Below are 13,823 nucleotides of genomic sequence, written 5' to 3'. Positions count from 1 at the left end.
CACGGTTCTGTGATCAGCAGTAAATCTCCATCCGAAGGCCAGAGGGTGCTCTCGTGCTGAAACTCCAAATACGCCTCGCAGAAGAAACCCAGGAAATGCCTATAGCGGTTGCTGAATAAACAGAAGATTTAACTGCTTTCATTGATTCAACGTGACTATTAAACACATGACTACGACAATATATGGTTTATCTGAGTTCGTCTTATTATAATTTTTATTATAATAAAGTATATAATAATGCAATGCTAATCGACATAGCCTTTATCACTTCTTGGAATACTATGAAATATGTTCTGTGTAAGAAGTCACATCATCTCACAGATGGATTTATTTCAAACACTCGACTGACGTTATGAAGTGAGTTTGGAGTAAAAACGTTATTAAATGTGGTATTTTCACGTGCTTTCAGATGGAACAGCATTTACTACACAGAGCTGTAGTTCACTGACAAGCTATGCAAACAGCTTTCATAATCGCAGAAAGATTTCTTCGATTTCATAATCGCGCGATTAAATCGTCTGCGATTATGAACGCGATTTTGCATAGCTTGTCAGTGAACTACGGCTCTGTGTAGGAAATGCTGCTCCATCTGAAAGCATGTGCTGGAGATTTACTACTAATCACAGAACCGGCTTTACTGGCAAGATGCGCATGACAATCGCATTCGATTAATCGTGCAGCCCTACGCTCAACAGATCCGTCTGTGATTGGCTTCAATGATCATCGCTTCACGCTCTTCACCGAGCACTCACACAGAAACACACGGGAGTGTTTGATAGCTGCATCTATCTGGGGTCCATCTATGTGCAGATATATTAGGGATCCACTGATAGACGCTGAACAGCGCTCAAATGTTAGCGGGAAATGGACGTTTTTAAAATTTCAGTACCGAATGGTATCGCGATTGGTATTTATGACAACTTAACATGTATGCAAATCAAGTTGGATATAATATATCACTGTGCAACAATACAGTTTACATTTTTGGGACCTTAAACAGCCGAGATTTGCTTTATAATGTATACTACTTTATGTGAGTATATAGGGGTGTGCCATATCATACCGTCCACGATAATACCGGTATAAATTTTTACATGATAAAAAAAGTGTCATATCGCGATATCAATGATATAGCGACGCGATGACATATGGCGGATATACGTTCCCTAGCACGCACAACAACACCACAAACCCAATAGGTGTGTTCGACTTGAAGCAGCACTGCGCAGACTGATCGGTGAATGGCATCAAAGTATCGCGAGAGCGGTTCTACAGCATATTCGAGCGCACACTCTTACCTTCAAAAATAGGCGAGGCGCATATCTTTAGTGAAGCGGCGCGAAATATACATTTTGTTTTTCATTTTCTGCACTTCCCTTTAGCTTTTCTTCACAAACACACACTTCCCCTCGTCTCTGTTGGCGTGCGGCTCTAATTGGAGGATTCTGCCTGCAGATATCTGCCCTCGGACTACTACGGAAGCGTACAATTAGTGTGGACATGTGCATTTGTTTGCCTCTCCACAAGCGCTCGGATTGTGCGCTATGCAGCAAATAAAACTAATCCACAGAGATAAAGTGAATAAAGGGCCTGATGCTGATAAGCTAAGACAGCTCTCCTCCTCTCCTCCTGCGCTGGGCTGTTTTCTGTGGGTGGCTAGTGGAGATATTATTCATAAGACTGTGATGAGAAAGACAGATAGCGAGAGAGCTAAAGATGCTGCATTATTTGAAGGCAGTTCAGGCTGCTTCTACAAATCACTCACCTCCTTGTTCTGGAAAAATGATGGAAAGTTTCATAGCTAAATGTAAAATTACAAAGCTGCACGCTTCATAAATCAAAGAACGCCACAGGAATGGCCACAGGGCTTTCCAAATATTAAAAGGAACAACAATTATGGACATTTTCTCTTAATCTAGTTTGCTTGACCAAGGTACTAAACAAAAATGCATTTATGAGCAAACTGTATGAGCATTAACTAACAGTTCACCCTCATGTTGTTCCAAACCCGCATGACTATCTGGTTTGATGTCAATGAAAATCATGAAATATTGGATGATGATCGTCACTGACGTCAAAACTAATCTGAACTCACATGACAGGATTAAAGAGCTATGAATGTGGGGAAGGGTTTCAGCAAACAAAACTTTACATTTCAGTTTTATATTTCACTATTGCATGGCTTCAGAGGAGTTATTTAGAGGAATGTAATCATATCTGTTTTTATGACATTTATAAAGTCATTGTTAAAGCTGAAGCAGGCCCATCCCTATAGACAGCTGCAAGGATGAAGTATTTTTGTAGGCCAAAACCATAAACGAGAGCATTTTTAGCACTTCTAGGTCTATCGTCCTGAAATCAATGTTTTTTTTTAACAGGTTTTTGTTTAAATGCCTGAAATAAGGTCTGTGGTGAACAAGTTCAAGATATTTTCATGTTTTATTCTACAAAATAAAATACATCAGTAATACCCCCTTGAGATTTTTAAAAGCATTTATTTGTCTTCGAAAAGGCAGTTGCTATCAAGTGGCTAAATGGGAATACAGTGTCTGTGACATTAAACGTCATTTCCATTAAACTCATTTCCCCTTCCGCAGCTCCAATGTCTTTATAATCTTACTCTTGCAAATTATACTTCAAACTTTAAGGGAAAATGTATTCTTTAAATAAACACTTAAAGAGTTGTCAAAAGCTTAGTGATGGTGATGCTGAAGTCATGCAAACGTGGGTGTAGTTTGTTTATAGTCTACTTTTAGCTTTTAACTTATGGCAATTGTATTTAGACTTCAAAATTCATAAAAGTTCATTTATGAAGATTATCTTGATGAACAGAACATACAAGAATCATACATCTTTGTTGGTTGCAGAGCTATTTTCTGCAATAATCCAAAAGCCAAAAGAAAAATCCTATTGGGTTTTTGTCAAGCGAGGTGATGCAAACTGTTACTAGCGGCATGCAAACTTAAAATATATCACTGCAATGTCCTAATGCATCAAAAAAGCACTAACAATACTCTGCAAAACATTTCAATATATACAAATGAAAGATTTGTATATATTGTTTTTTTCCTTGTTTTTTACACTGAAACTCCTAGTGCACATGCTCCAGATGTGTTAAGCCTTGGTTATCATGCTGGTGAAACAGGTTCAAGTCTGATCATTTTACACATGCAGTACACATTAGGGCTGTGTATAAAAAATAAAATAAAATAAAATAAAATCTTTCTAATAACGCAAATCTAGACCCAAAAAAAGAAGAAAAAAAATCAGCAGGAAACCATCACTCATCCCTCCTGAGAAGTAAACTAAAAATCCCTCCATTTCTTTCTCCAGTCTTATTTAGTAAACTCCTCACAACAAGGTCAAGACTCATCTCTCCCTGGTTTGCTCAGTCTCAGAGGGACAGGACCCTGTGAGCAGCCTGAGAGGAGGACCCTACTGGTCCCAATACGCTGAGATGTGTCTGCAACACTGTTTCCTGTCGACAGGCCCATCAGCATGAAGCCGTCCACACCACACAGACCCGAGAGAGCAGGGCCACCGGGACAGCATGTAAACTCAACCTGCAGACCGCAGCCCGTCACGTTAACATGTCTGAACAGCCTGTCCACACAGCAGATACAACAGGTTAGACGTGTGACAAGGAGGGAGGTATGTGACGCGCACAAACACACACACACACACACACACACACACACACACACTACACCCACATACCCACTAAGTAAATCGGTCGGTCGCCACACTTGTCAACAGAACACCTGAGTCACTCATCCCTCCTGAGAAGTAAACTAAAAATCCCTCCATTTCTTTCTCCAGTCTTATTTAGTAAACTCCTCACAACAAGGTCAAGACTCATCTCTCCCTGGCTTGCTCAGTCTCAGAGGGACAGGACCCTGTGAGCAGCCTGAGAGGAGGACCCTACTGGTCCCAATACGCTGAGATGTGTCTGCAACACTGTTTCCTGTCGACAGGCCCATCAGCATGAAGCCGTCCACACCACACAGACCCGAGAGAGCAGGGCCACCGGGACAGCATGTAAACTCAACCTGCAGACCGCAGCCCGTCACGTTAACATGTCTGAACAGCCTGTCCACACAGCAGATACAACAGGTTAGACGTGTGACAAGGAGGGAGGTATGTGACGCGCACAAACACACACACACACACACACACACACACACACACACTACACCCACATACCCACTAGAGCAGTAAATCGGTCGCCACACTTGTCAACAGAACACCTGAGCAAAAACAAAAGCACAACTGTATAGTAAAAACACCCCTCCATATGATAGAGAAGTCCTGGTAGATATTTATTAGCAGTCAACCACTATGGGTTTTTTTTAATAGCCGATGCTGATATCTATAAAGCAGGGTGGTCAATTATAATACTTTTACAATTACAAAATTAATGATGACAAATGCAACGTTTACAAAATTGTAAAATCAAACGTACAGTTATTTTACACAAAAATCACAGAAAATGTTTACTTTTTATTTGACAAAGCTATAAATTGCTATTAAATAGCAAATTAAAATTACTTAAAGGGATAGTTCACCCAAAAATCTTCACGGTTTACTTGACTCTTCTGTAGTTACATTGTGTACTAAGACCGATGGAAATGTTACGAAACGGAAACGGAGTATAGTTCCTAGCCATATCGGCCTACAAAATCGCAATTTTTCATTTTCCGTCGGTCTTAGTACACGGTGTAACTACAGAAGAGTCAAGTTTTAAATAGGAAAAATATAGAAACTCTTTGGTCATTTTTGAGCGAGATGCTAACGGTCTAATCAGATTCAATGATCTATGCTAAGCTAAGCTAAAAGTGCTACCGCCAGACCCGGAGATCGGCTGAATGGATTCGAAAACTGTAAAACTCAACTGTTTAACTCTAGGGGAGTTGGAAAATGAGCCTATTTAAAAAAAATAGTGGAGTGTTCCTTTAAGAGTTTATCCACGGACCCAATACACTGTTACACAAAATGCGTTCTCTTTCTCAACTATTTAACGTTCCAAAACTGACTGTGTTTAACTGGATACTTGCCAAAATGGGCATTTTGACACAATTTTTTATGTATTTGAACGTTTTAGCGCAGTTAGCCACTCATTTTGGTATTTGCGGCTCACAAGCTGTTTGAGACTGAGCGCGGATTGTGCGATCCACTAATATAGATCAGTGATGGTGCGCGCGCTTTTGGTGTAAGCGCAAAACCTGCAGGAATGACTAAAATAATGCGCAATACAAGCACTATTTAACCGGAGCGAATGAGACGTGTGTGAGAGAGAAGGGGTCGTCGGAGAGAAGAGAGCGAGAATGCGCGGCTGACATTATTGCCTGTGCCGCTGGTAACAAAACGGATCGGCTCGAAATCGGAAAGAAGTGAGACTGACCGGCCGATCACCGATCCGGGCCGATCATGAGGAAAATCGGCCGATTCCGATCCCTGGCCGATCGATCGGTGCATCTCTAAAATTAATCTAATGACTTTAGCAAACTTACTGAAATAATTGTGATATTCATAATGTAGCTTAACTTCATTGCTAATATATGTGAATATACTCATTACGCAGCTCAAATGCACACACACATACACATCAATCCACAAACACTCTAAAAATACTCCTCACACCTCAGGGATACAGAGCCCCAAACACCTGCTCCCCTCTGCCTCTCACAGTAATGACCGAAGCAGAAAACCCAGACAGAGAAAGAGTTTAAACAGCACGGCAGATGGATCAACAGAGACAGCGCAGCCGCTGCCAGCAAAAGCTACGCTATGCGACAGGAGCCAGTGAAGTCCACACGCACACACCTGCACCTGCATTACCGGCTCACGCATGCCAACTAGGATGCTTCGTTCAAACCTTCAATCTGCGGTTTACATTCCACTCGTTATCATTAGTTTGCAAAGTTTCATTTCAACAAGCAACATCAGACTAACGCAACACAAAACCACAACTTTCCCCAAGCACAAACGATTCACAAACCCAAACGCTTTGCTGACATACAACACGACACGTCACGAAACTTTGCACACAATAACAAAACACGCCCACTAACGCCATACAAACCAACTCCGTACAAATAGAGCCTACTGCGGGATCTAGGAAAGGGGGGTAGAAACACGACAATCTTCTCTCTAAGGTGGCAGCTGATGGAAGGGTTTATCCCTGGAGGATCAAGCCACCGCGAGCGCCTTTTTTTCCATCCCCACCAGCAGTCTGAGCAGGCATGACGCATGCCTGGATGAGAAGAGGATGATGAAGCTGTTCCTTAGCTCCTCGGTCTCCCCCCGCACCTCGATTCGCGCCCCTTCGCGCCGCCTCCATCTCTGGGCTTTCTGCAGGCGCACGCAGCAACCAAAGGGGAGCCAGTTCACACTCATCTCTCCCCATGGCCACCCGACCTCCAATCTAATTAAGCTCTGAGGTGGAGAAGATTAGGCACCCGGAGAGAGAGGGCGAGGGAGAGAGAGAGAGGGACTATAAATAAGACTCACGGAGCCACGGCGAGTCCTGAACGACTGCACAGCGCGTGCCCACTTTCGGCACAGCACCGTTTTCATGTCTGCGCTCTCTCTCTCTCTCTCTTTCGTTCTCTCGCTGTGATTCTGCCGGCTCCTCTTCTTATGTAATCCTAATACACAACTGGCCTACATTTACACACACACACACACACAGATCAATACCTACATATTTATGTGTGTACTGACGGAGTGTATACAATATTAGCCTATGCACACACACACACACACACACACACACACACTCCCAAGAAATCCCAAGAGACTGCAGCGATCCGCAGGACAACGGTGTTCACTTTAATATTTAACATAGCGCACTGCTGAGGAAACTTTACAACGTTTTTAAAAAGGCTTTAGGAGGGTGGCTTCCACTTCCATATGTATTTGTAGCATATAAGTCTTGTAGTGTTATGTATTTATCAGTGATGCATTTTTTTACTGAAATCAAAGTCTTCATTTACTGAAACTGAAAATAACTGATTTAATAATAAATTATTTAATTAAATTTCTTTAATAATCAACACTCAAGCAAAAACTGAGGTGTAAATAAATATTTAAGGCAGCTTTTATATAGTTTCAATTCATTGTTGAATATACACAAACAGTGGCGGTAACAAAAACTTGTTTTTATGACAGATTAATTCAAACATGCATTAAATAATGAAGACAACATTTAAGTAAAAATATAATGTAATGTAATATAGCGCATATATTTTAGCAAAATAATCTCCCTCTTCAAATAGGTTAAAATTGCTTAATGTAGCTACTAATACACATTACAAAACTATTTAAAATAATCAAAACATGTTTTCTAAATAGAAAATATTTGAAAGTACAGACTTTGTTTCATATCAAAAGCAACAAAGCACAAAGCCTTTTGCAATTATTGGATGTGAGGTCGAGACACAAATTATGTTTAGTTACATTTTTGTTCATGCATACCGTGATAGTATTGATAATCGTGATAACTTTGGTCACTATAATCGTGATATGAAATTTTCATACCGTTACATCCCTACGCATCACATGAAAACAGCAAAGACTAAAGGCCAATGTATACTTTGTATTTTACGCATACGCAAGGGTCCACGTACAGTGTGTGTGACACAAATTACATCACCAGAATAGTATGTGCAGGACGCACATGCACATTGACTTGGTTTTGCACTAATCAGTTGTTCCACAAGGTGGCAGCACTGGCCCGGGCCGCTGTTTCACAGTAGGAAACAAAACAAAACAAAAAAACACAACAGAAACTACTACAAAATAGATGAGACTGCAACAATAAACAGATGCCTGAATTGACAAGCACTTGTGTGAAGGGGTTATAAGATAACAGCAACTTTAGTTAAAAAGAGTACAAAGATATGTTTACCTTCTGGAGAAAAATACAGCAGACGCTGGACAAAGATGAAGCTGTCTAGAGCGCATGTGTTGACTGCCTACGTACGCCTCAAATGGAGTAGTGGTCGATCGATTATTTAACACATTTACTTTTTAATCCATTTTCAAATGATTTCAAATTTCTTAAACATTAATTAAAATAAATAAAATTATATCGGCTTTATATCGGCCATCCTGCTTTCCAAGATATCGGCATCGGCTGTCAAAAAACCAATATCGGTCGACCACTAAAATAGAGTATACTTTGAAAGGCTGCGCATTCAGCTATATGCATATGCTAGCGTATGCGTACAAAAACTAAGTATACTTTGGGCTTAAAAGTGACATAAGAACCTTTTGTGCGCATGAAATAGACGCTGACGCCAAATGCACCACCCAAAACAGTTTCAGCAGAATTTTAAAAAAAATGCAGCCGAATATTTTCAGTCCATTACTACTATTCATGTATCAAAACAAAATAAAATATGGCTTATTGCACGTAAATAAGGAATGTTCTAAAATGGGATACGAACCCAAAACGTTTTGCAAATTTATGTTGCAACTAATTAAAACTATTGATTATTCCTTTTTACACTTGTTACATTGTTTACACCATTCAGCTTGGAGATTGAGCACTTCCTTGGTTACTGAATTAAGCACCTATGGAGACTGAAACGAGACTGACTAAATGTGACTGACGAAATGCCCTTTTATATCTATTTCTCTTTTTCTCTATTCCTTTTTTTCTATCTATTTCCCAGCATTATCTTAATGATGAAGGCTTGATGTCACTCAAACCTGAAAGAAACAGCTGGATTTGAAAAACATTAATGTAAGCAACTGAGAATTCTGGGGATTCCACGCAAGACAATAAGGCCCTGTCCACACGAACGCGGTTATTTTTAAAATAATAAATTGTGGCCGTTCGTCCACACGCAAACGCAGCACCAGGTTACTGAAACCGAACATTTTTGAAAACGCCTGCCAGGGTGAAGATTTTCAAAAACTCCGGTTGCAGTGTTGTCGTGTAGACAGCGAAACCAGAGTTTTTGGCTTGTGACGTCAAAGCCTGCGCTGTTATCTCCACCTACTGGAGACTTTTTCAGGCTTCTGATTGGTCAACATGGCTTTACGGTTGAGATTATATCGTCACCTGTTGGTTTGGCATGCTCTTGATAGCGCTTCATAGCATGCGTTTGCATTTTCATGTGGAAGGAGATTTTTTTTAAACGGAAGAAGGAAAAACTCAGTTTATAAAAATACTCGTGTACGTGTGGACATGGCCTAAGAGATCACGGGTCATGAACCAGGCACTCACGACACTGTCTCTGTTAGCAGTGAAAAGAAGATTAGAGGATTTTACGCCCACTAACAATCTCCTGCCGTCACTGTCCATATTAGCAAGACCCCTAGTCCTTAACAAGTACCTACAAGATGATTATAAGATGATTATAAGATGTTGACGACCCGCTGATGCACCCAGCAGCTAATACACACACTCTAATATGCTTGACCCGACTCATAAGATCTTAATTTCAATTACTGTACAATTTAATTATACAGGCCTAGGCATTTTCACATCAGACAGATATAATTACTGATGATTATGAATTTACACATTACCTTAAAAAGGTTACCTAAAAAAAAAATCCATCTATCTTACCATTCAAAAGTTTAGGGTTGGTAAGATTTTTTGATGTTTTTAATTAGTCTTTTATGCTCACCAAGGATGCATTTATTTTATAAAAAATACAGTGAAAACAGTAATATTGTGAAATATTACTACAGTTTAAAAATCATGGTAAAGCTGAATTTTCAGTATCATTACCCCAGTCTTTAGTGTCACATGATCCTTTAGAAATTATTCTAATATGCGGATTTGCTGCTCAACAAATGTTTACGCCAAATACACAAAATAATGATCTTTAAAAAAGCATCATATGACCCCTTTAATGCATCCTTGCTGAATGAAGATATTCATTTCTTTAAAAAAAATTAAAATAAAACTACTGATCCCAAAGTTTTGAATGGTAGTGTAAAATACAATTTAATGATTATTTAATAAAAAAGTAATTTTTCACAGTAACTGATTTTTTTTTAATCAATCACTATATTTATACATTTGTAAATTGGACATAATTTTTATGGCCAGATGTCAAATATCTGATTAATTAATGGAATAATCAATAGATTAATCAATTATCAGAATAGTTGTGTTCTAATATAATAATATTACACAATATAATTACATTTAAATTTGTGAATTTGACAGACACAATGCAACAAACACTATACATTACATGTTAATTTCCTTTAAACCCATGACCTTGACAGCAATACAGGAATGTCATAATGTCTTACAATAACAGCAACAATGTGTATTCATAAGCTGTTCCATGGCAAACATTATACAAGTGGTTGATTTGTATTACTCAGTACTGACACCAAAACAGGCACTAATTTAACAAGTAACCAAAAAGCAAAAAGGCCTTGACATCATTCCTATGAGAAAACAATGAATCCCCAACAGAAAAAACTTACTGGAGCACAGTCACACTTTCCTCAGAACACTGGGGTGTAAAAATAGAGCGAGTGAACACTTACACAGAAAGCAGCACAGGGACAGACATCCACAAACTGATGCTCTTTGTTTGCTTCACTGGACAGCCAGTCCTCCAAAATAAAGCACTAACTGTCTCAGAAAACAACTCCAACAATGGATGGAGAAAGAACATCTTTGTAATCTAGATTGTTGAACGAGCATATCTGGGGAGTGAGGCTAAAAAATGTTATACAGAAATCAAACAGTGTGTCTTTTGGAAGAATAAATACTTTAAGAATGCTGTGAAAATAAATACGCACAGCAGTAATATTTTTTATAAAAGTTTGCAAAAACCCTGCACAATTACAATCAAAATTCATGTCAAAACAATACTATGTTGGAGCCGTTCAAATCAATTTAATCTAGTTTGTGGTATTAAAAAATTTAAATATAAAAATGTAATAAAATTTAAATTTAAAAATGTAAATAAATTGCTATATATCTGATAAAGTTTCATAGATTCTTAAATGACATTAAAGTTGCTGTGGTCAGCCATTCAAATCAATCATTTCAGCTGTTTGGCAAACTTCCCATCACATCCTTAAACAAGACAGCTTCTCTACAAAGCCCCGCCTCCAAAGATATTTCAGCCAATCTAATGTCAGCATGCCAAATGACAGGCAGAGGCATATAGAGTCTATAACACAGACAAGTGTGATTTGTGAAGACACCTATTTCGGTGACATCTGTCAGAAAGGACGTTTCATGTGTGGCTAAAAAAAAAAGCTTTAAATGAAGATAAAATATGATGTAAATGATTGTAAATGTCCTTCACATTTCTACCATGCAATTTAACAAATACATTTTCAACACCACACACACAGTCCTCTCTGCATACACCATGACATTCCTCTATAAATTCAAAGCGTTTCTGCTCGAGCTGCGAGCGGACTATTAGCACATGATTAAGAGTCTCCTTGAAATTCATTGTCACTTTCCATATGGTTCCTCCTGTAATAAAACATTTCCCCCTTTCTGCATGCGTTTCCTTAAATAAAACACACTTCCTATTTTAGAACCTAACAGACCATAACAAATGAATTCTACAATTAATGCTTAAAACAGTTATGGCACATTGTGATAAATCTAACAGCATTCATCAAAAACCAGCTAGCTAAAAGTAGGGCTGTGCGATTAATCGAAATCGTCATAAAATCGCGATTTGAGCTTGCGCGATTTCTAAATCGCTTTATAGCACGATTTTCCGCGCCCCCGACCTCCACCAGTATGCTATCCGAACCAATCAGAATGCAGCGCACCTAAATGGAGCACGAGAACAGAACAGACCGGGCGGGCATACAAACGTAACGCCAGGTTCACACACTCCGTCTGTGGTGCGTATTTTTTCCGCGCCCATGTTAACAGATCAGAGCGTTCACACTGCACGCGATTGCGGTCTGGCAGTGCGCTCCAGGAGCAGTGCGTCTGCAGCAGTCATGAGTCTATAGGCCCGGGTATACTTCACTCTCCGCATTCCGTTCAGTCTCGCGCACAGCCGCGTCCGCACAGCTTTCAAAGTATACTCAACCGCGGATGAGTCCGGAGGACGGACGAGCTCGACACAGGCGCAAGCATCTGAGGCAACGCCACAAGGAGCTCTATGACCAATACATGGCAAAAAAAAAATCCCTGGACACGGGATTTTTTTTTTCTGCCATATATCTATTCTAGAGACATTTTGTTACACTTTTACTTAGTGGTTATTTTGCCTTATGTCTGTTCTAGAGACATGTTACAGCTTTTTGATAAAGCTCTAATTGGTTTTCTTTTGGAAATATGTTTCAAATTCACACTGAATGCATTAATGACTGTAAAGCATGTCTGTGTGTGTCAAAATCGTGATTAAAATCGAAATCACGATAGGTAGGATTTTAGGATGATAGGATTTTTTTTGTCCATATCGCACTGCCCTAGCTAAAAGTCATACACTGCCGTTCAAAAGTTTGAGATTAGTAAGATTTTTTTAAAGAAATTACTTTTATTTAGCAAGAATGCATTAAACTGATCAAAAATGACAGTAAATACACTTATAATGTTGCAAAAGATATCAAATCTATATCAAATAAATGCTTGCATCTGAACTTTCTATCAACAAAAAAGAAAAAAGAAAAAATGCATTACAGCTTTAACAAAAATATTAAGCAGCATAACTGTTTTCAGCATCGATAATAATGATGATGATGTTTCTTGAGCAGCAAATCATCATATTAGAATGATTTCTGAAGGATCATGTGACACTGAAGACTGGAGTAATGATGCTGAAAATTCAGCTTTGCATCATAGGAATAAATTACATTTTAAAATATATTTAGATAGAAAACAGTTAATTTTATAGTGTTGTAATATTTCACAATTTTACTGTATTTTTGATCAAATAAATGCAGCCTTGGTGAACGTAAGACATTAAAACATTTAAAAAATCTTACCAACCCACAAACTTTTGAATAGCAGTGTATATATATATACAGTGGGTACGGAAAGTATTCAGACCCCCTTAAATTTTTCACTCTTTGTTATATTGCAGCCATTTGCTAAAATCATTTAAGTTAATTTTTTTTCCTCATTAATGTACACACAGCACCCCATATTGACAGAAAAACACAGAGAGTGAAAAATTTAAGGGGGTCTGAATACTTTCCGTACCCACTGTATATATATATATATATATATATATACACAGACACACACTGCAACAAAAAAAGATGAGAATACATAAAAAAAAACCTAAACCCAAAACTTGAATAAGAGTTAGATCAGTTGATATGAAGTGAATCAGCACTGTTCTGAGAAACTAACGCATTAAATCTACGCCATGTTCATGTCTTATTAAAAGTTGTCTCTAACCTACGGTGGCCGAGAAGTGCAAAACAAATCACAATTCTAAAAACAAAATAACAAATTACAAACTCAAATGCAAGTCTAAAAAACAAAATTTTAAATGTATTGTATGAATTGCCCTTACTATGGAATAAAAAATACGGAGTGTCTATTAACACTTAGTGCAAATAGCCCGCCTTGTTGGCAGTAATTCCGCTTTCCAGCGTATGATTGGGCTAGTCAACACTTTAAAAGCAGCTGTGTATAATCAGCTCCAGTGGCGCAGATGGTTAAGCGCGTGTCGTCGGCTTTTTGACGCGATCGACCCGGGTTCAATCCCGCCTTATGCCAACTTTTTTTTCCTCCCTTTTCAAATCTCGTATCACATCGTAAAGGCATTTATTTTCAATAAAAATTAAGGAAATAATCAAAAAATTGAAAATAAAGTATCGGGTAGGGTTAGGGTAGGTGTAGGGAGGGCTTTATT

General features: G+C 38.7%; 1 protein-coding gene across 1 annotated transcript in view; it reads right to left on the bottom strand.

Moving 5' to 3' along the window:
• The window catches only part of LOC107725288 (tight junction protein ZO-2), a 40,229-nt gene extending 33,779 nt beyond the window's left edge, over positions 1 to 6,450 (bottom strand). The window contains 1 exon segment of the mRNA XM_016534501.1: positions 6,226 to 6,450. Within this exon segment, the coding sequence (XP_016389987.1) occupies positions 6,226 to 6,396 (171 nt within the window). The 5' untranslated portion in view covers positions 6,397 to 6,450.
• Between the last annotated feature and the right edge of the window lie 7,373 nt (positions 6,451 to 13,823).

The sequence above is a fragment of the Sinocyclocheilus rhinocerous genome, unplaced genomic scaffold, assembly GCF_001515625.1.
Source record: "Sinocyclocheilus rhinocerous isolate Xijiao unplaced genomic scaffold, SAMN03320098_v1.1 scaffold785, whole genome shotgun sequence".
Taxonomy (NCBI): Eukaryota; Metazoa; Chordata; class Actinopteri; order Cypriniformes; family Cyprinidae; genus Sinocyclocheilus; species Sinocyclocheilus rhinocerous.
This window is presented reverse-complemented; position numbering and strand designations above follow the sequence as displayed.